General features: G+C 46.4%; 1 protein-coding gene across 5 annotated transcripts in view; it reads left to right on the forward strand.

Annotated features, from left to right (window-relative positions):
- Eri3 (ERI1 exoribonuclease family member 3) overlaps nt 1–23227 on the forward strand; it is a 123875-nt gene that overhangs the window by 59935 nt on the left and 40713 nt on the right. For all 5 annotated transcript variants that reach the window (XM_051188584.1, XM_051188586.1, XM_051188582.1 and 2 more), the window contains one exon: nt 3057–3129. In XM_051188584.1, the coding sequence (XP_051044541.1) occupies nt 3057–3129 (73 nt within the window). The remainder of the gene's footprint in view (nt 1–3056; nt 3130–23227) is intronic.

Raw genomic sequence — 23227 nt, forward strand, 5'->3', positions numbered from 1 at the left:
ATGACCTTGAACAATAACCACCATCCTACCCACCCCTACAAGGTTCCAAGCTTTGCCTTCTCAGGGATGAGTCAAGGTCTCTAGGAGCATATGTGCAGTTGGCACCCGTGTATTCAGAAGCCTTAGAGTCCATGTCTAGGCTTATTCTTGGCTTGTTGCATGATTGAGCAAATCCTTTTTCTTCACTGAATCTGTTTCCTCATTTGTGCAGGGGATGGTAACCATTCTAACCACCTCATGCTCTCTGAACCTCTGAAACTAATTAAATGTTTTCCTTTATAAGAGTTGCCATGTTCATGTTATCTCTTCAGGCAATAAAAACCCTAACTAAGACATGAGCCATGTTCAGATATGAATGTCTGTTTAGATGATCTTTCTTTCTGGTCTGTTCTCACTGTGGCTCCTGTGGAGAGGAGCAGGCAGTATCCCACTGATCTAGATCCTTCCTAACTGGAGGTGTTGTCTATAGCTGTCATGTACCATTAAAATCCCACAGAAAAGGGAATTCCCCCCTTCCCCAGAGCTAGCCAGAACCAACAGGACCCCTGACATATCAACTAAAGTCATTAGGAGGCGGCTGAGAGGTTGACTAGAGGAAAATAAGACATTAGGCCTCTAAGACATTAGGCCTCTCTGTTCCCCCTGCTTCTGGTGGCCTCTTTACACCCAGACCTCAATATGATTTTTTTTTTTTTTTCTGAAACAGTGAGCTTAGCAATCATTTTCTAAGACACAAAGGATAAGGAATATCAAAGAAAAAGGGGAAATAATAGGATTCAATCAGTCCAATTACAGTTTGCTTCTCAGGCGTTAGCTGTTAAGACCACCTTTTACCCTTAAAAGCCTTGTTTGATGTTCTCGAGTCCTTGGTCTTTGGCCCTGTGTGGGCATACCGCCTTTGGATACCCCTTCATTTTCTCAACATCATCCAGAAATTATCCAGAAAGCTGGGTAGTTATAGGCAATGTTGCTGTGCCACCTATGTTTGAAAGGAACTGCCTCTCAAAAAAGACATAGCCAGATGTGGTGGCACAGCACTCGGGAGGCAGAGGCAGCTGGGTCTCTGTGAGTTCAAGGCCAGCTTGATCTACTGAGTGATTTCAAGGACAGCCAGGGCTATGTAGAGAGCCTCTGTCTCAAAAGAAAAGACGTATGACATTATGTCAAAAGACATAATGCATCTTGTAAAAGTGAATCCTTAGTTTACTTCCTGGAATCCAGAGGTCACTTCCTGTTAATATCTGTCAAGAACTTGAAGGATGATGAAGGGAAAGGGAAGGCTGGATTTCCCTTCAACTTTCTGAGGTGATCTTGTCATTTCAACTGGATTCTCACAGTCAGAGTTCCTCAGAAAAGGAGTCTGTACTTGTGTTCTCCATTCCCCTGTCTCTCTGTGGCTCTTCCCTCTGCCATTCCTCACCTGGCCTACTGACGGTAGGATCACTTGGGACCTCCATATTATGCAGTTCATTGGGTTTTCTCACCTTTCTTCTTGTTTGGCCACTCCATAACATTTGACATTAATACCTTTATTTTAAGCTAAAAATTTAGCTTGTGGTGGCACATGCCTTTAATCCCAGAACTTGCAAGGAAAAGGCAAGGAAAAGGTGGATCTCTGTGAGTTTGAGGCCAGACTGGTCTACAAAGCAAATTCCAGGGCAGCCTGAGCTGTTACACAGAAAAACCCTGCCTCGAAAACAAAATAAATGAAAGATCAGCCCTATGTAGAAGAGGTACACACGCTTTCAGAATTTAGGCTAACCACAAATGATAGGAAGTGGATCAAAGGGCATAGGTGACCTCAGGTACCTGATAGCATGAAAAGGGGTGATGAGTTGAGAGAGTCTTGACTCATGAAGCATTGTCTTCTTAGGAGCCATGCAGAGAAAGACACACAAGGCCTGTGGCCTGGAGAAGGGCAGCAGGTGGAGGAAGCTTTCTGAGCTCACGGATTTTAGGAAAGTTCTGGGAAGGGGACGTGGAAGTCTTGTTCTCTGTAATTTCATTTCTTTTCTGCCCTAGGACTCACTGTGTAGACCAGGTTGGCCTTGAACTCAGAGACACACTTGTCTCTGCCTCCTGAGTGTTGGGATTGAAGGCATGTGGACCACGTCTGACAACGTTTTCTATAATTTCTGAAGACTCATTTTCGCTTCTTTGGCTCTGTGTTACTCAGTTTTCTGTTACAAACCCGAGATAGCAGTTTTTAAAAAGGGAAGGCTCTTCCCTTGCTGCCCTTTTGGAGGACTGGGAATGTAGTTCTGTTGGTAGAATACTTACCTAGCATGCCTGACGCACTGGGTTTGACCCCAGCACTGCCTTAAAAGTGTAGTGGCACAGGTTTCTAATTCCAGTATTTGGGAATTGGAGTCAGGGGGGCTACATGGGACCCTGTTTAACACACACACACACGCACGCACGCACGCACGCGCGCACACACACACACACACACACACACACACACACACACACACACACACACGGAACTGGATATGATGACATATGCCTTTCATCTCAGCACTAAGCAGAAACAGATCTCTGAGTTTGAAGCTAGCCTGGTCTACATAGTGAGTTCCAGGCCAGCCAGGACTATAGAGTGAGATCCTGTCTCAAACAAACAAACAAACAAACAGGGCCTAGAGAGATGTCTCAGCACTTGTTGCTCTTGCAGAGAACCAAGGTTCATTTCCCAGCATTCATATGGCAGCTCACCATCATCTGTAACTCCAGTTCAAGGGATCTGACCTCCGACGGTGCCAGGCACACACTTGATGCACAAACATATATCTGAACGAAACACTCACGCATATAAAATAAAAAAGTAGGAAGACCACAGTATACAACAGTACCTACCTAACAGGATCAATCTGAGGGAAAATGTGAGTAGGAACCTTAAGGTGTTAAGAATAGAATTTAACGAATTAGGAAGTAGTAGCAGTTGACATTATTCTATGTAATGTCTCCTCACTTGGGATGTGTATGTTTCCAACTTGTTCTCTCTCCTTTTTTTTTTTTTTTTTTTTTTTTTTTTTTTTTTTTTTTTTTTTTTTTTGTAGGCTCCCAGGCCAGTGCCATTATTTAGGCTTGCCAGTGGCGGATTACTTCAAGCAGTGGATTAATCTGAAAAAGGTACCATCTGAGCTTCCCCCAGTTCTTGTGTCTTTCTTTTTGTTTTCTTTCCTCAGTATCCCTTCTTTCTCTTCCCTGGGTAATATGCACTGAAATGTAGATATTTCTGGGAATGGGGAGCTGTGTGAAGGTTAGGCTGCTGGGTGGAATCTGAATGGTATCTTCTAAACATGCATAGAAAGTCCCATTTGAAGGGGTTCTCCCCTCTCCCTGGAATCTGTGGGCTGAGCTACGTTGTCACTAGGAGAAACATGGTCCTCATTGGTCTTCTTTATATACCGCTGAGTGTGATCTCTGCACCTCTAGTTTGGAAGAGGGGTTTACCTACACTGGCTTTGCACTCACCTGACCTTAGCAGAGCCTTGTTGGTGTAAGGAAGGAGAGCAGATGGAAGCCAGAACCCTTGGAGCATGAAGGGGGATCTTGGCACTAATATAGCATTGTCGACCTTGGAGAGGTTGCATGGGGAAGGGGGGGGGCTTTAAAGTACCCTGTATAGCTAAGATAGTTCCCTGATAGAGAATGAGTCACCCAGAAAACCAGCCTTCCCTAACATGTGCTGTGCTTCCTAGGTAAGCAGAAGAAATGATTCAGGAGTAGGCTTCTTGGTTCCTTGTTCTAGAGGGATTACTGTTCCAGAAGGCCCAGGCCACTGGTAGAATGATACCCACATGTCATTCTGATGGAGAAAAATAGCTCTGGAGCAGCCTCGGGATCTATTTGATAAACCAGTCCAATTAGTGACTCTCAGGAATCTTGAAGAAGGGAAAGCATATCAGGGTCAGGATGGAAGCTCCCTGTAGGCACAGGGAAAAAAAGGCTATTGCAAGGTCATATTAGATACTGTGAAGATTGGGGTCTTAGAATGGATAACCAAGGAAGCAGGGGTATGCCAGGAGGAGGCTGCCTTGTAGGCAGAAAGAGCAGCCTGCTTTTGGTGTGTGTGTGGCCAAAGCTAAACATGGATATGGAAGAAGAGTGGGGGAACTAGTTCTGTGAGTATTTGCTCCACACCAAGATGATGTGGATTTTCCCCATACTTTGTTTTCCTTTTGCCTGGTGTGCATCCTTTGCACTCTTTTTGCTCTCTGTCCCCCACCTCCTGGTGATCACTTACATAGCTGAGTCCCTGACACTACTTCTCATCTTTGACTGAGGAGGCTATGCTGTCCTACCTTTGAGCCTTGGTCTGGCTGTCTCACTTTGTGAAATGTGCCTCTTGCCTCTTGTCATCATCATAATTGGGCATATTCCCTCCCCTTGAAGATGCAGTTCAGACATATTTCTGTTGTGCTTCTCTTGCTGTGAGAATCCCTGGACTTGGGATATCAATTAGCTCAGTTAGAAATAAGTCAATGATTGTTTACTTCCAGGTGTGTCCATCTGGAGCAGAGACCGAGCCTGATTTCTTGCCTGTGTCCTCAGTGGCTGGACTGGGGTCAGCTAGTCTCAGAGTGTGTATGCCTTCTGGCCACCTCCTCATTGAGAACTAGATTCATAGAGATCCTCTTGGGTGGAGCTAGGCATGCCTGTGTAGATGGACATGCTGTCCAGGAAAACAGTGTGCCAGCTGTCAAAGCTCATCTGAAGCTGCTTGCCAGCCTCAGCAAATGCAATGTGAAGGCCCGGCCAGGCGAGGCAGGCACTGACCATGAACAATTACTCTGTGAAGTTCACTGGACTTTTTGTTGTGTGATAGCTCTCTGCCTTTAGGTTCCTAGACAGAAGGGCAGGAGAGCAGCTGACCCATATGGTAACATTAGGGTCACCTTGGAGCTACATGCCGTCATGAGCCTCTTCAATCAGTTCTCTGCTGGAGTGCCATGATACAGAAGAAAAGAGTGGGTTTAAAGGGAAACTGAGGACTCTATTCCCAGTGCACCTTATGTTTTCTTCTTGTGAGATAATCCAAGCAGGCTTGAGGAAAAACAAGGGGTCTAATCCCTTCCTCTCCAGCTCTCAGCTATATTGTGTTTCAGGTGTGTGACTGTGTGAGTCACTAGATAAGAACTCAGCATCCGCTTTCCCTAAGGCCTCTAATCTGAGAAGAAATGGAGTAATATCTTTTCAGCTCTCCTCTCCATCAGAAACTATCAACTGCCTCAGAAAAGAGTAACTTTTCAACAGCCGTGTTTTGACATCTCCTACCTCCACCTACTTCCCATGTAGCAGAGTGGTAAGAGCCACTGTTGGCTGACATTTGGGATGTTGTTGAATGATCTTAGATTTTTATTGAGCTGTCAACTTAAAGAAGACTTGAAGCTTTGTTCCCAGCTCTTTCCAAGAGATTAGAGATGCTACTAAGGGATAGGAGAATATGCATGCATGCATGCTCTCTCTTACACACACATACACATATGTGTTCTAACCCCATATCTTTGGATGGTTCACAGTACAGAGAGACTTAATCACATTTATTGAGTTAATGACTACCAAGGCATCCTGACAGGAGAAAAAAGAAAAGGTGGGTGCAGATCCATGTCCACAGGCTTGCTGATTTGGTGATGACAAGCTGATTTCTGGCTGGGTTTGCTTTCTGTTGCTGTGATGAAGACCATGTCTGTGTTGGTTTGAATAAGAATGACCTCTGAAGGCTCATATTGGAATAGTCATCAGAAAGTAGCACTATTTGAGAAGGATTGGGAGATGTGACCTAATTGGAGTAAGTATGTCACTAGGCACTAGGGTGTGCTTTGAGTTTTCAAAAGCCCAAGCCAGGCTCGATGTCAGTCTGTCTCCCCACCCCCATCCTCTCCCCTTCTCTCTGAGCCTCCAGATCAGGATGCAGCTTTTAGCTACTTCTCTAGTACCACACTTGCCTGCCATCATGCTACCTACCGTAATGATGATGCACTAAAACCTCAGAAAATACAAACAAGCCCCCATATAAAAATTTTCTTTTAAAAGAATTACCTTGGATTGGGCAGTGGTAGCACATACCTTTAATTGGGAGGCAGCGACAGGCAGATCTCTGTGAGTTTGAGGCCAGCCTGGTCTACAGAGTGAGTTTCAAGACAGTCAAGGCTACACAGAGAAACCCTGTCTCAAAAAACCAAAGCCAAAACCAAGCAACAACAACAAAAAAGCATTGCCTTGGTTATGTCTCTTCACAGCAATAGAGTAGTGACCAAGACAATGATTAAAAGCAACTTGCGGGGAGGAAAGGTTTGTTTGGCTCATATATCCTGAGTCACAATTCATTGAGGGAAGCCAAGGCAGTAATCTGTAGGCAGGAACTGAAGCAGAGGCCATGGAAGCACATTGCTTACTGACATGCTCCCCCTGGCTAGTTCATCAGCTCTCTTATACACTCCAGGACCACCTGCCCAGGGATGGTACTGCCCCTAGTGATGTGGGCCCTCCATGTTCTTCTTTAATGAAGAAAATGACTCACAGACTTGCCTACAGGCTAACCACATGGGGGCATTTTCTCAATTCAGATTCCCTTTTCCCAGACACGTCTGAGTTTGTTTCAGGTTGACAAAAACTTGTCAGCTTGATACCCAAACTCATTACTTAGTGAACAATAATCTTTCCTTTCTTGTTCACCCTCAAGGTCTCGTATTATATCAATATCATAACAGAAGGTCTTTTAAAAGCCATCCTGAGTGTGGTAACCCAGACCCAGAAAAGATAAATATATTATTTACTTACTCATAAGTGGATACCAGACATAAAACAAAAGATACCTAGGCCTGCAATCTACAACACCAGAGAAGCCAGAACCCTCTTCCAGAAGTAGATGGAAGCAGGTGCAGAAAAACAATGCATCTAACCTTTGAGCTGAACTCCTGGAGTACAATCAAATTGAGGGGGAGAGCGATAATATGAACAAAGGAGTCAAGACCATGATGGGGAAACCCACAGAATCAGCTGACTCGAGCTAGTGAGAGATCACTGACTCCAGTCTGACAAATGGCGAACCTGCATATGACCGAACTAGACAATGGTGTGGCTGGGGCAATATATGAGGTCCAAGATCAAACACTAATGCACAGACTGACTTAGTGGAGCCCATTCCATATGGACAGATACCTTGCTCAGCCTAAGCACAGGGGTGTGGGGGGGTGGAGAGGTGCCTTGGTCCTGCCTCAACAAGATGATGGGACAGATTTAGCAGACTTCCTAGGGGAGGCCTTACCCTCTCTGAGGAGCAGATGGGAGGTGGGGTGAGGGAAAAGTGAGGGGAGAGGGAGGAGAGGAGGGAGGGGGAACTGGGATTAGAATGTGAAAAATAAACTTTAAAAAAGAAAGTCTTTTAAAAGTCACAGTCTTTAAAATTTTTAAATACTTTAAAGTCAGTCACTTTGCTGGGCAGTGGTAGCACACTCTTTTAATCCCAACACCCAGGAAACAGGCAGGTGGATCTTGTTGAGTTTGAGGCCAGCCTGCTCTACAGAGCCAATTCCAGGACAGCCAGGGCTATACAGAAAAACCCTGACTGGGGGGGGGGGGAGGCAGTGGCTATAAAATATTCAATTTATTTAAAAATCCAAAGTCTCCTTAAGTGTGGGCTCCTGTAAAATATAAAGTAAGCTACACCTTTCTTATTTCTAGAAGGAAGAGCCAGGGCACAGTTACAATAAAAGCAAGACCAAACTGCAATAGTGTAATTAGCTCTGTATCCAGTTGTTTGTATTCAGGATTCAGGATCTTCAGGACTCTAGAGTACCTTGTTAATGCCACACCTCTGTCTCTATCATCCAGAGTACATACAGCCTGGTAGCCTCAGGCTGGCTCCACTGCACACCTGTCTTTGTTCATCCCACAGCTCTGGCTTCTCAAATAAACTAGGCTCTCTACTGCAGGTGAGGCTGTACCTTCACCAGTGACCTCTCTTCAAGGACTCTAGCCTTGCTACACAGTGCCAAGTCTCAGCTGGTCTTCCTGACCCCTTCGGTTCTCCGCTCCCGTGCCACCAAAACCAGTAACATGTAGGAGACTCTTAACTATCACCAAATTTGCCTGCCAGTTTTGGCCCCTCTGGACCACAGTTTTTGTGTGCTAACCCTCAGGAAATAGTGTCAGAAGATTTCACCTCAATTATATTCCTCCCTCCCTCCCTCCTTCTCTCTCTCCCTCTCTCTGTCCTCTCTGTTTGTTATGTTTTCTTTTGAGACAGGGTTTCTCTGTAGCTTTGGAGGCTGTCCTGGAACTCACTCTGTAGACCAGGCTGGCCTCGAGATTCGCTCCACCCCCCAATGGGCGTGGTCAGTGCTACAGAAGGACTACCTCACTACAGAGATCCACCTGCCTTTGCCTCCCATGTGCTGGGATTAAAAACATGCACTATCACTGCCAAGCACTTACCTCTTCTTAACCACAGCTGGCTCTATCTGTAGCCTCTGGTGACCAGAACTACATATTCTCTGGATGCTGAGGCAGGAGGATCACTGTGAGTTCCAGGCTATCCTGGGCTATAGAGTGAGATTCTATCTCAGAAAAACAACAAAGGACTAGGGAGGTGGTTCAGTACTTGCCACACAAGCATGAAGATCCCTAGCACCAATGTAAAAAGCAAGTGTGAGGAGGGTAAGGAGTTGAAGGTCATCTTTGACCCCTTGAATTCATAGCAAGTTTGAGGCTAGCCTAGGCTACATTAGACTGACTTTTTAAACAAGTAGGATGTTTGATTTAATGATTAAAAATATGGAATATTGGTAATTTTTATAATTCATTTTCATTTTATATGCATTGGTGTTTTGCCTACATGTATGTCTATGTGAAGGTTCTGGATCTCCTGTAACTGGAGTTATGGACACTTGTGAGCTGCCATGTGGGTCCTGGGAGTTGAACCTGGGTCCTCTGGAAAAGTAGCTAGTGCTCCTAGCTGCTGAGTCATCTCTCCAGCCCAAGGATATTTGCAGTTTCTAAAGTACAGCCACAGAAGTAGCTAAGGCTGGATAGGAAGAATGTTGTTCTGAATAAGGAATTGTGACATAGAAAGGTTGGTTCAGATACATCAAGAAAGATAAGTGTAGATGAATACAGAAAATGGGTTTAAAAAAAAAAAGAAAAAAAAAGAAAATGGGTTTTACTCAATGCTTGTGCATGGGACATAGGTACAAATGAATGTATAAATGCATACCTACCCATACACAAACACTTCATGTGTATGCAGCTATGTGTACACATACTCATAACTATCAGGAATCCCCTCTCATACCACAGCCTACCTGGGTGGGCTTTGTGGGAAAGTAAGCAGGCAGCCTTAGGAGAATTCTGAGTTAGGCAAGCAGGCTGGCTCTCTACTCCTGCCCCGCAGTTGGGGGATAGGGGCAGCCTAGATTTGAACAGTCAGGGTGTAAAGACTGCAGTTCTACTGTCCCATTGCCACCTGTACCCCGTGCCCTGCTCTGCTTTCTGTGTGTTCTGGAAGGCAGAGCTTAGGGCAAGTTTATTTTAGGAGGAGTGGAGAGGAAGAGGAGAGAAAGCTTTTGGGGTCTCTCCAAGAAACATTCTGCCACCACCCCCCAACCTCTGGGAGGGGATAGCAGGAGAAACTGCTGAAGGGAGCATTGGAGTCTACGATTGAGTGTGACTTTTCCTGACCTTGGAGCATTCAGAGTCCCAATCAGTACAGTAATAAATTAAGGGCTTATGGACGAATAAATTCCCGGCCTTAATGAAGTTCTTTGCTGGGGGCCATTGGCAGGTCAGCAGGTCTTGGTGATGCAGATCTGAAGCTTCAGTGAGTGGCTGAGCCAGCTGGGAAGCCAGCAGGCAGGAGTGATCCAGAAGTCTGTTCATCAGGTTGCTGTTTTGGACCGTTTATAGAAGAGTGGCTGAGTGGCGCTAGCCTTGGAGCCTTCTACTGGGACTGATGGAAGCTAATTTGGACAAAACAAGAACAAACCTCTAGTGAAAATGAAGAGACGTGACTGTCCAGAAGCCCTGCAGTGTTCTGAGAGGGAAGCTTGCACTACTGGTAGATTCTTAAGCTCTGTGGTCAGAACCAGGTGGGGATTGTGGTCCAGGTGTTTGGCACCACCCAAAAGCAGTTCACTGTCCATGGGCAGTGTGCTGTCTGGCCCAGATACCCAAGACCTCTGCCGGTCTTTGATGAGCAGGCTGACTAAGCACAGGGTGCAGGATACACAGCACCAGGTGGGAGTCAGGGCATAGTGGAGCCCAGGTATCTGTTGGGCAGAAGCTGGGCTGTGGAGAGTGACTGGGGTCTGCTGTGGGTGCACCTGCAGGTTGCTGACCTGCAAGTGGAAACTAGAACCCAGGCCTCAGGACTCCAGTGTGTGAGTTCTTTTCCTCTCGATCCACTCCTTGCGTGGTGTGTACCTCGGGGTAAACTCTTGAAGTCTAGTCCAGAAGTAGGCGAGGGACAGCACTGTGTTTAGTGTCAGCTGCCAGAGCCATAGGGGATATCTCCTTTCTTCTCGCCTCCCTGCCCCCATGGTGTAGGGCCCAGCCTGGGCTTTTCCTTTAAATATGTCTTACAGCTGTCTGAACTCTGAAATTTCTTTCACTCCTTCCCTCGCCTTGTTAACATGTGTTGCCTTTGGGGTAATCAGGGAAAAAATATTATGTCCTTTTACAATTACCGGGTTTTGGAATATTAAAATGTCTCGCTGCATCGGCACTGTTATTTTGATTGGTATTCTAACCTTTGACTAGCCCATAAAGCGCGCCGCTCCTGAAGCCAATATTGCAGGACTGAAATTTAATTCCGAAATGATTCCAGATAATAGGGAGACAGATAATATATGCATGAAGGATATTATGTTTGGACTAACTGCAGCAGGGCCAGGGCTGGGGAGCTGAATAATAGCCCAGAGTGAGTTATAATCTGTGGGACAGAAATGCCTTACTGTCAGGGCCAGGAGAGGAACTCTTAAATCAAAGGCACAGGAAACTGTGATCGCAAGGTGCTTGTTCTGACAGGAAGAGCACTGGAGCCAAGAGGATAGGTATTGAAGCTTTGCCAATTCCTTCTCTCTAGCGCTGGAGCAAGGTCCTGGGTTATATAGCTCATTGCAGTATCCCTATGTCCAGACTTCTTTCCTTCCCATAACATAGCAAACTTCTTGCTGTATTTTAAATATACATAATTGTTTCATCTCTCTGTTTCTTATTTTACTGCCTGACATTTTATTTTCTCCCTTTAGTGTATTTAGAAAACTCCTGTCCATCCTTCACAGCTCTTTTATGTCACACACACACACACACACACACACACACACACACACACACACACCCTCTAGTAGAAAAGAATCTAAGGTGTCTTCCCCTTAGAACTTTGTACAAAGTGTATCTTATTGCTTGCACATTTATTTATGTTTCCCTCTAGCCCATGAGGTCCTTTAGGTATGTATGTGGCCATCTCTGTTTTCAATACTCAGTCCTTGACTCTAACAGTAGGCACTGGTGACTATTAACTGAATCCATACTGAGTTGGGCTGTCATAGACAGGTGTCTGTCATATTTTGCTAAGCAAATGGTCTTAGAGAAATTAAGCATCTTCCTTCAGGCAAACAACCAGGAAGAGGTAAATCCTGAGTCAAGTGTGTGTCTTAGACAGGTGGGCAGGGAGCCCCGCCATACTGGAGTCCTCTTTGCCTTAGGCTCTGTTCTTGAGGGAACTATGCTTTGTGTTGTTACAGTTGACCTTTGGACAGTTACTCCATGCAAAAGACACTTCTCTACTATGAAATTGTAGCAGCTATCAGGACAGTGGTTTAGGAAGGACACTTCAGTGTGCAGTGGAGAGTTGTAAGGCAGGCAGAATACAGAATCTCAGTGAAGTGTGAACGTATTTCAAACCTTGTTTTCCCTGCAGGTCTTGAGGCACAGTGCTTATGGAATGTGTGGTAGAGATGTACACCATGCAGACAAAATTGAGAGGACTTGGGTTGGTTTGAAAGTCATGCTGGCTGTCTCTGTGAGACTTGCCCTTCATTTGGTGCATAGGGATATACTTGTGTAGCTCATAAGCCAGAGATCATTATGCTAGAAAGAGCTTTGGAGCCTGGTGTGCCAGGCCAGGCTCTATGATTTCACTGCCAACTAGCCTTGTGTGCTGGAGCCAGTCCCTCCCTAGACCAATGGAAAGTGGGTGGCCTAGAATTCTGGTTCCATAATTGGTAGATGTGGAGTTTTAGGGAAATCACATAACTTTGTTGTGCCTCGATATCCTCTCAACATAAGAAACTTAGAATCCTAGTCTTACAGTTGACCTGAGGATGAGGCAGGGACATAGTGTTCCTCTGTACTTGGTACACTCAGAAGAGTTGAACAGGCTCCAAGAAGAGAGAGTAAAGAGATAAGAGCCTAGGTCTGCAGTGGAAGTCTGCCTGCAGGCACTGTGGAGAGGAGCTCCCCAGCAGGTTCATATTGGGAAAGGAGCACCCAGCATTGTCCTTGCACTGTCTCACCCTCAGAGTACATGGAGGAGCAGTCTGCTGTCCCAGGCCTGGCTGACCAGTAGAATAGAGTCACATTCAATTTAGGTACTTGCCAACTCTGTCACCTTCCTATAGACAGGGTACTTAACCTTCCCTGAACTTTGGTTTCCTTATTTATAAAATGGAGATAATAAATAATTAACAAAGCCAGATGTGGCTCTAAATGCTAGTATAAGCTCCTTGGGTCCTCATCTGCCCTACAGGGAAAGGAGGAAGTGGAAGACCGAGCGCTCATATGCCTTCCACAGGCAGCAGCGGTGAGTGGGGGAACAGGCACTAGAATGTAGGCGTGTGCTCTAGAGTCCATGCTCTTAAACGGCCTTGCTGCCTCCAGAGCAAAGGAAGGAGGAGTTGTTTTTATTGGTGGTTAGGTAGTGGGAGGATAGGATGTGAGGACGACCTGGCTGCAACGACATCTGTCACCCCATGGATCGCCAGGGTTGATTCTGCTGGTCTGGCCGGTTAGGTGTGTGTCTCCTTCCTCCCTCGCCACTCCATGTGTGTCCCTCCTCAAGTTGCATGCTCAGACAAAGAGGACAACCTTCCCCGAATAGAGGAGGACAACAGTGTAAGAGCAGCTGCACTCCCATGCTAGAATATCCAAACAAGCTCCCAAGTAGTGGGAAGGTAAGTCCGGAAAGGTTTTAGCAAAGAGGCTCCTGGGGTGAGTTCTGAAGATGAGTAAGTTTTCAAGGGACTTTTTTCAGGAAGGGTCCTGTGGGGGGCGTGAAACCGCCGGCAGATCAAGGACATACAACAGTGATTTCCAGAAGTTAAGCTACTACTGGTGTGGGCTTGTCATGTACACTTTTTACCAAGGAAAACAGAGAGCATATGAGCAAGGGCAGTAGCTCTCAGAAACCACTGTGTTTATGTCCACATGGGGAGAGAGAACCTGTGGGCCAGGAATAGCAGTGTGTGGAGGAAGCTACCTGCTTTGAAATATATCAGTGGTGACAGCTTGAGACTGCTAGGGAAAAGAGAGCATTCCTCAGTGTGGGGATTATGGTTGGGGGGGGTGTCATTTGAGCATGTCTGTAAAGCTCTCAGAAGGGTACCACACCCTGTCATGTCAGCTGTTGAGTGGCCTCTCATTCTGCGTCTTTGAAGGGTATGGTCACAAGGGGAGAGTGGGAGAGGGAAACAGCTTAGGACAGCATCCTCTGCAGTGGACCTTACCCCAGTGGACGTTCTTGCAATGTCCTCTGTGGCAGGTCACACCAGGCCTACCTATGGGCCTGGCTGTCCCTCCTGTCTATTAGTCTATGTCCTGTCCACTGAGGGTAGTCCCACAGTAGACCTTTTCTTTGTGTCTTTCAGTCCATTCTGGGCTTGTTCTGAAGCACGGGGGTGGGGGGGGGGGAGTTCTGGTTGGTCATTTGAGGACCTTTCTGACACAGACTGTGATTTTCTAACCCTTGGTGTTACCAGAGCATAGCATAACTCTGAATCCATCTGTCTTAGTTATTTCACATGCCCTAGTCCTAGTCCATCTCTGTGAGAGACAGAGCCACATGAAGAAAGGGACCAGACTGAATATGCTCTGCCTTTTACAGAGCTAGGGGCCCGTGGGGAATCTCAGCCTCTCAGGCATCCATACTGTGGAAGAGTGAAGGACTGTTGGGGAGAGGTGGGACTTGGCTACAGGGGAGCATCAGCTGAGATCAGTGCTCTTCCACTTAGTCAGTCAGTGCCCTCTCCTTGAGTTTGGTTTTTGCTGCTACTCTGGATCCTGAGAAGTGGGAGGGGTTGTAGAAAAGTCAAGGCTAGAACTTCAGGAGGCACAGTCCAGTCTCTTACCTGTCACACTGTCCTGTAGGTCACCCTGCTAAAACAGACTTGAGCTGTCTGTCATTGTCAATAATAATAGAGCACTAATGCACTGAGCCCATTGGTGCCAGAGTCAGTGCTGGATGCTCAACATATGGCATACAGGGTCTCCACAGCTACTCAGCAAGGAAGAGCTTGTCCCTACTTTATAGTGCTGAAGTAGAAATCTAGGTTAAGAAGCCTGCCCAAGGCCACATGACCAGGGAGATGGAAAATCAGGCTCTTTCCTTCCATAGTTTCCCTTTCATCTCTTGCCTAGTAACAGATGCCACCTGAAGGCAACTGCTGTCTAGCCTGGTTTAAGCTGGAGATCACCACATAGCAGCTAGTTAGACTGTCATTGGAAATCAGTGCTTGGGGAAGGGTCGGGATCGGACTCACAGTTCAGCCCCTTCAGAGTGGTACCTGTTTAATGGCTTTCTTTGTGTGTAAGAAGGTATGCCCATACATGTATGTCTGTGTTTAGAGAAATATGTCTCACTATGTCTACATCTGTGTGTATGCCCACACAAGGGTTTGTGGTTTGGCTCCAGGTATTGGCAATGGGCAGATGAGGCCCTTGTCCCTAGAGGGCAGCATGGTGCAACACAAAGAAGCCTGGGTGAAACCTGGAAGCAGAAAGATAAAGACATTTTTCTCTGGTGTTGGGTCACTTGCTCTTGAGGCTTTGGTTTCCTTAGCTAATGAATAAAGGTGTTGGATGGGACAGTTTCTTCTCATAGTGTCTTCTGCCCTTGCCAGTGTAAATATATTCATGCCATCATAAGTTTCTCCTTTTGCTCCAGCAAAGAGACAGAGAGTGACTTACTTAGGGTTACTGTTGCTGGGATGGAACACCATGACCAAAAGGAAGTTGGGGAGCAAAGGGTTTATTTTGCTTTTACTTTCATAGCACTGTTCACTATTGAAGGGAGACAGGGCAGGAACGAACTCAAACAGGACAAGAACGTGGAGACAGAAGCTGAAGCAGAGACCATGGAAGAGCGCTGCTTACTGTCTTGCTCCTTATGGCTTGCTCAGCCTGCTTTCTTATGGAATTCAGAACCTCCAGGAGCCCAGGAATACTACCCACAATAGACTTGACTCTCCCCACTGATTACTAATTAGGAAAATGCCCTACAAGCTTGCCCACAGCCTGATCTCATAGAGACATTTTCTCAGTTGAGGATCCCTCCTCTCCAGTGACTAGCTTATGCTGCCTTGACATAAAACTAGCCAGCACAAAGCAGATCAGAGAAGGCCTTCTATCTTCCCTTTCCTACTTTACTCTGTACCTTGGAACTGATACAGATAACCAGATAATCTGTCAAGAGCCGGAGCCAAACATGGTATGGAAGTTTGGCTAAATGACACCCATCAGAGTTTGAAGAGGCTTTCAGTGAGGCAGAGAGCCATTAGTTTGGACTATACTAGGAAAATGTGGACTAGAAGAAGCTTTTTGTCACCTGTATTCTTTGAAGGATAGAGACAAAGCACTCAGTCCTCTAAATGCAAAGAGCAGGCCAGGCCTTCCTCTGGTTTTTGATCCTTTCTGTTGACTGTCTTATTAGATGCTAAGTGGTGGCCAGGAAAGTCAGTGGCTGTGTGATTACTCATGGCCTTCTTCAAGTGGGGTGGGTGGTAGCTTAGCTGATCCAGAAAACTCCTAGAGTTGGGGCTTTGGCTTTCTCTATCTTTAGTGGGATTTTAGAGGGGGTTTTGTCCCATTAGCTAGCCTCCAGTTCCCTGACAGCCAGCTCTGGACTGACAGGCAGGGTCCCTGCAGCAGGAACAGGCAGTATGGGTGTGGACTGAGTGCCTTGGTGCTCTCAGCTCTGTGAGGACTTGTATCTTGCTTGAACCTCAGCCTTGGGCAGCAGGTGGCCTATGTGCTGCCTGTTCAGGGACATCTGTATTTGTAGTTATCCACTAGCCACAGGGACTCAGAAATGTGTCAGTACATCTGAACTCAGTCTCCACCTGTGCAGAGGTCCTGGTGCGAAAGGAAAGACGAGTGGGGCTATAGGCAAGTGGGGGTGGTGAGGACAGCGGTAAAAGGTGTGTGTGTACATGCCTGTGTCATCCTCCCGCCCTTGGTTTTCCCAGACAGGGGTTCTCTGTGTAGCCCTGGATGTCCTGGAACTCTTTGTACACTACGCTGGCCTCGAACTCAGAGCTCTATCTGCTTCTGCCTCCCAAGTGCTGGGATTAAAGGCTTGTACTACCACTACCCAGCCATGCCTGTGTTTTTAACAGCTAATTTATTATGTTTGCTTGTCCTTCCTTTTTACAACTAATTTATGTTTAATGAAGTTTTTCACTGTCCAAGTTTACAAAAGACAGACAGGGTCCATGTAACCCTGTCTGTTCGTTCATGTGTCCCAAGAGCTGCCCTCCTATACGAGTTCCTGCTGTTGCCTGCTGTGATTTCTTCAAAGACTTTAAAGTCTTGAGACCCTAGGTTGCCTATGTGGAAAAGAGGAGTGGCACTCCTAGGTATGAGCAGGCATGCTTGTGAGTGTGCACAGGCATGTGCGAGTGTTGAGAGGCATGTGCTCTGGTGTGCCTACAGGAGCTGTTAGTGCTCTGTCTCTAGCACCATGACCACTCTTTTGGTGTAGCCCTGGCCTTGGCACTTACTTGCTTGTAAGCAGGCAGGCAGGCTGCAGGCAGATCCCAGAGCAGGCCTGAGGCCTCCCCAGTGGTGTGTTTGCTGTGCCTAATTACCCGGCAGTTGTTTAACTATGCAAGCTGCATGCCTGCCTTTATTGCACTGTGATTGCCGAGCTGCCTATGGGGAGTGTCATAAAAAGATATAAAATGCCCATTATCTGTCTGACGCCCTCCTCCTGGACTGTGGGTGTTTGTGTTTTATTTTATTTTTATGGCTCCAGGGAAGCTCTGCAGGAAGAAAAGGAAGGGTTGGGGGGCGGGTATAGGAATTGGGGGTTGGGAGATTGAGGAGCCCCTTCCTACCATGCTCTGAGGACTCTATTGACCAGAAGGGAGACAGAAATGTCAAATCTCAAGTGGAGACAGAGTGCTCAGGAAATAAGACCTGGTCTTCCCTTCCCATCCACCTGCAAGTTTTACATTGAGTTTCTCCCTCACCTTTGCTGGCCTCCTCCCTGCATGTAAGCCTGCTGCCTGTGGTGCAGGGCATTCCACAGAGGGTTCTGAAAGGCTGTGGGATGTTCTCTCGTTCTCTAGCTTTATGACTCAGATTGTGTGCTTGCCTCCTAGAGCACCATGGCTGCTTTAAGATAAAGACTGTGGGCGCTGCCACTTGCCTCTTTTACTTGATGGAAGCATTTCATCCCTACGGCCTCAGCTGCCCTCTTCCTTCTGCCACAGTGATGTTTTGTAGTTTGAGCCTTAAGGAGATCCCCTAGAGCAGAAAAAGGATGTAACTAGCTAGAGCATCAGCCCTGTGCCAAGCAGCCTGTATGAGGTCAGCAGCGGCCAGAAGTCAGAACTCAAACAGGGACCTCACATTGAAGAGCTCATACTGTATAACTAGAGAGCCAGGGCTCATGGAAGGTGTCGAGTATGTCTCCCAAATGAGATGGAGTACAGTATAGTCAGTTGGTCGGTCATACATACATACTTACTATTAAGCAGCTACTGGGTTAGGCACTCTACCAAGCACTGAGAAAATATGAGTGGAATAGACAAAATCCTAGCTCTCAGTAGTTATTAAGAATTAATTCTAAGGAACTGGAGAGATGATTCAGTGGTTAAAGCACTGGCTGCAAGCCTGAAGACTAGAGTTTGGGTTCCTAGAACCCACATAAATTCTATCTGGGCCTGGTAATTCACTTGTAATTTCCAGTCCTTGGAGGGTAGAGATGGAATTCCCAGAGTAAGCTGGCCAGAGATACTTTCCTTATCAGTTGCTCTTCATATGAATAAGATACACCAGCGTCAACCTTGGGCAGCTTCTACATGCATCCAAACATGTGATGTGCATGTCTACTAAATGAACTGTAAATTTTCTAGCCTGACCTTGAAGACCCTTCAGTATACCTTCCAACTACACTAGGGTTGCCTCTGTGCTGTGAATTCAAGCCTCAAGTTTACATCTGTTTCATTTGCCTGGAGAGACCTTTGCTGTATACCTGTCCAGTAAATTTCTGTTTATCCTCCAAGACCCTGGGTCTTCAGGAAGAGCAGCCAATGCTGTTAACCACTGAGTCATTGCTCCAGGCCCACCCCACCCCCAGTATACATTTTAAAGAGTAGCTTTATTGTGGTGTAACTCATAGACTATATAATTCACCTATTTAAGATATATAATTTGTATTTTTTTGTATTTGCAGAGTTGTATTGCCAATCATTACTCTTAAATTGAAAATATTTTTGTTCTCCTTAAAAGAAATTTTACTAGCAGTCATTTCCAACCCCCTCCCTCAAACATCTTATCCTTGAGCAAACCTAAAATTCTACAAGATTCATGTGTGTGGCCTTATATGAGCTTTTTTCACTTAGCATAATTTTGAAGGTTCATCAATGTTTCACAATGCATCAATCAGTCTGTTTCTTTTTACTGCAGATAATTACTCCACTGTATAAATATGGTGCATTTCCTTCCTTCCCTCCTTTCCTTCCTTCCTTTCTATTTTATTATGTGTATGTGTTTTTGCTTGTCTGTATGTGCATCATGTGTGTGCAGATACAGAAGCCAGAAGAAGGTGTCAGATCCCCTGGAACTAGAGTTAGAGGCAGTTTCGAGTTACCTGGTTTGAGTGCTGAGAACCAAACTTTGGTCCTTTGCAAGAGCAGCAAGTGCTCTTAACCGTTGAGCCACTTCTTCAGCCCCTATTTATTTATTCTGAGGCAGGTTCTCTATCTATAGCCCAGGCTAGCCTGGAAACCACTATGTAAGCCATATTTGTAGTTATCCTCCTGCTTCAGCCTTCTGAATGTGAGGATTACAGGCCCATGCCATTATAATTAGCCTACATTTTATTCATTCATTCATTCATTATTGGACATTTGGGTCTTTCCTACCCTTTGGCTGCTGTAAATAATTTTTCTATGAATATTTATGTTCAAGGTGACTTTGTTACTCTGTCCATCTCTCTCTCTCTCTCTCTCTCTCTCTCTCTCTCTCTCTCTCTCTCTCTCTCTCTGTCTCTCTCATACTTTCCCTCTCTTTCTACCTGTAGACTGTGAAGTCCGTGAGAGTAGAAATCACTTCTAGATTGTCACTACTGTATCTTCTTATCTCATGGGTAGCACTTAGTGAATGCCAATGAATAAAAACATACATCCAATACCAGAGCTGGTGGCATAGTCCTGTAATCTCTTGGGAAAAAGGAAAAAGTACATTTTAATTCTCTTCTCCCCTCAGGGTACAGTAGCAAATTATATAATGGCACATGGGCCAGTGCTAGCGCTCAGCTGGACTCATCAGGGTCCTACATCAAGTAATTTCTATTGTACTGTTGGCCTCTTGCTCAACAATGGGTGATGTGAGAACATCCTCTGAATTGTCCCCAGTGTGGCAGATATGGCTTCTGTTTAGCTGGACAATGGATTTCCCTGCTCCTTCTCCTTCCCTCTTCTGAGGGGTTCTTGATTATTTTATGCACAGAGGGTTGGATTTGTGGGAGAACCCAGGAAGGGCAGAATTGGGTTGGGTAGCTTTCTGGCTCAAGGCCAGACTTACTTTATGATAGCTCTGGATGTCCAGGTTTCGAAGGAGGAGAAGAGGCTGTCCTGGCCACCCCAGATAGTAAGTAGCCAGTGCAAGGCAGATCCATGGAAGCATCTGAGAGATTAGTAAAGCCAATATTTCTCTTTTCTTTGTACTTACTCACCCTAATAGTTTGAGCCTATAATTAGAATAAGGCTTTATTAGGCTAATTAGGAGGTATGAATGATGGCAGGAGGGCATGTGAAGATGTATCAGGGTGGTGGGCAGTAAATCTAGGGTTTTAATAGGTTTATTCCATAATCAGATGGTTTAGAAAGCTGACTGAGTGGCTCGGCCCCCTCCCCTTTCTTCTCCCACCACTCCTTGAAGTGGCCTTCACACTTTGCCGTCCTTGTCCTCGATGCCGGCAGTGATGCTGGGATATAGGGGCTCAAGAAGGAGGGAGGAGACCCCACCCGGAGCTTCATTGCCTATGCACACGCCGTCCAGCCTGGCGGCATGATTACCTTGCTGAGAAATCCGTCCAGGCGCAGGGCTGCTGATAGCAATCATTGATTAAGAGGGTAATTGTCCTGAAAATTCAGATTGATCAGAAGGCAGAAATGATAACTTGTGTAACTGTGTTTAAAGCCACGTCCTGTCAATAGAAGAGACTGAGATGTATCGCGCCAAGAGGGGGGCAGAGCAGATGGGTGTATGCAGCAGGCGGGTGCTGCCATCCTTCTCTCAGGGCTGAGCAGGATGTCTCTTGTCAGTACCCTGGACTATTGGAGATTCAATCACTTTTATCTCCCCCTCTCTCTCAATCCAAATGCCTTTTCATATTAGGAAATTAGAATTGGCCCTGCTCATGCAAGATTTATTAGCTCTGCTGAGCAATCGCACCAAAGAGTAAATGATTTTGCTTTGCTGGAGCTTTTCACACATTAGGACCCAACTTCTCCTTCCCTGGTCTGTGTCACTGGCTGCCTGGAGGAGTCAGTTCTAGAACAAGAGATGAGGGAGCAAGGAGAAAATACATTCAGGCTTGGTTTCTTACCTCCCAGGGCCCCTCTGTGTCAGACTGACAGCCTTTGATCCCAGCAGATCATGTCCTGGCATCTAGCGTCTTTTCTCTGTGGAAGAGCAAAGCCACCTTAGGAGGTGGGTCTCATCCTTCAGACTTAGATGACTCACCTTGGAAGGAGGGCTCAAAGAAGCTAGGGGACTTGGAGAAAGCAGCATGGGGCAAAGATTGGCAATAGAAGCAGAGGATAAGGTGACTGAAGTGATTTTTCTTTCTTAGAGCCTTGGTCTGTCCACCTGTCAGAGATGGGGCTGTAGGAGATGGAGGACCTTCCCAAGCTCAGAGAAGCCACTCAGTTAGTTACTCAGTGGATGAGAACTTTAACTACAGACAGATGACAGTTCAGACACTCAGGGAGGGAAGAGAGGGAGGCAGGCAGGGAGGGCCTAGGGCCATGTTTCTGGAACTGTGCTATGACCTTGTGTTTGAAGGAAGTATAGGCCCCATGTGGCCAGTTGAAAGCCAGGGCACCAGTGGGCTAAATTGGTTGTAGAGAGGACTCATCTCCATCACCAGCACTGTATTCTTTCCTCCTTGCTGTTTCTCCTCAGACCCTTCTTCCAGCTCCTTGGGACATTTGATCCCATTGGAGAACATTGGTCACTATCATCCTGACACACTCCTTTGCAGGTGTCTGAACCAGGACCTGGAAGAGAAGTGTGAGGAGTCCTCTGAGGCTATGGGAAGGCTAATGGGATGTGTGTGTGTGTGTGTATGTGTGTTTGTGTGTGTGTGTGTGTGTTTGTGTGTATGTGTTTGTGTGTGTTTGTGTGTGTGTGTGTTTGTGTGTGTGTTGTATGTTGTGTGTGTGTGTTGTATGTTGTGTGTGTGTGTGTAGGGATCACCATCCTCCATCTGTTCTTTTCACCATTCCCCCCCTTAGGGCTTCTTTCTAGGTCCTGTGAAGCTGGGTTTTTTTGTTTGTTTGGTTTGGAGTTATTTCAAGTGAAAGTGTAACTGGAAAAATTGGCGAATTGGGACTACATGGGGCCCCCAGGAATGAATGGTACATGTGGACAGCAGCCGTTTCAGTCCTAAAGGAGAGTTGTGTTTGAGTGGCAGCATCAGGGAGAAGGGAGAGGGAGCTTACTGAAGGATTTTAAGAAATTCCCTATATAGCCAGGTGGTGGTGGCGCACACCTTTAATCCCAGCCATTGGAAGGCAGAGGCAGGAGAGGCAGATCTCTGTGGATTCAAGGCTGGCCTGCCCATTCTACAGAGTGAGTTCCAGGACAGGCTCCAAAGCTACAGAGAAACCCTGTCTCAAGAAACCAAATAGATAGATAGACAGACAGAAGAAAATCCCTATATAGGACTATAGACCAACCACCAGCTTTCTACCAATAGTCTGCCTCAGGGCATTCTAGCCTACTACCAGGTTCTCTGTCTTCGGAGAAGCCTTGAGTGTTGTAGAAGGTTCCTTCTATAAGGTTGGGTTGGGCAGGGTAGGGGAAGGGCTCCATTCTGCATGCATCACCCCCTACTCTACTCCTTAATAGCCGGGAGTGTACTGAGATCTGCCATGATCTGAAGAGCTGGCTGCCACCCTCCAATTTTGATGGGTTGTGAGGGTGATGGATGCATAGTGCCCCCGGATCTTCCTGGTGTGGTGTGCGTCTGCTCTTGGCTCTAAGCTAGGCCAGCCAGCAGCCTAGGAATACTGTGCAGTCCAGAAGGCAGCTCCGGCCATATGAGACTAAAGCTAGTTTGGGCAAAGCAAAGAAAGAATTGAAATGCTTAGGGCAATTTGAACCTAGAAATACAGCAATTGAGACAATACCTCCAACCCTCCACCTCACCCCTGAATGAAGGAAACGTTACCACTACAAGATGATGAACCAGTATTGTGTTGTCTGTCCTTCAGAGCCCATAAGAGGAAGTGGTTGTATTACCCTCCAAGAACTTGAGTGACATCCCAGGAGAGGACCCTTCAGTGGGGTCTATGCAGAGAAAAGGGAGTATCCTGTGGGAAAATGCATGTCTAAGCTTCTCCTGATGGAGAAGAAGGGACAGAGAGAGATTGCATTATAGGACTGGGGCCCAGTGAGTTGTCCCTGACACGCTTCTCCACAATTTGGAGGTGTGGCCTGAAGGCCATCTACATCTACCATCTGGCTGGGCTGCTAAGGGCCTTGCATTTGGGCCACC

This window comes from Phodopus roborovskii, unplaced genomic scaffold (assembly GCF_943737965.1).
Source record: "Phodopus roborovskii unplaced genomic scaffold, PHOROB, whole genome shotgun sequence".
Taxonomy (NCBI): Eukaryota; Metazoa; Chordata; class Mammalia; order Rodentia; family Cricetidae; genus Phodopus; species Phodopus roborovskii.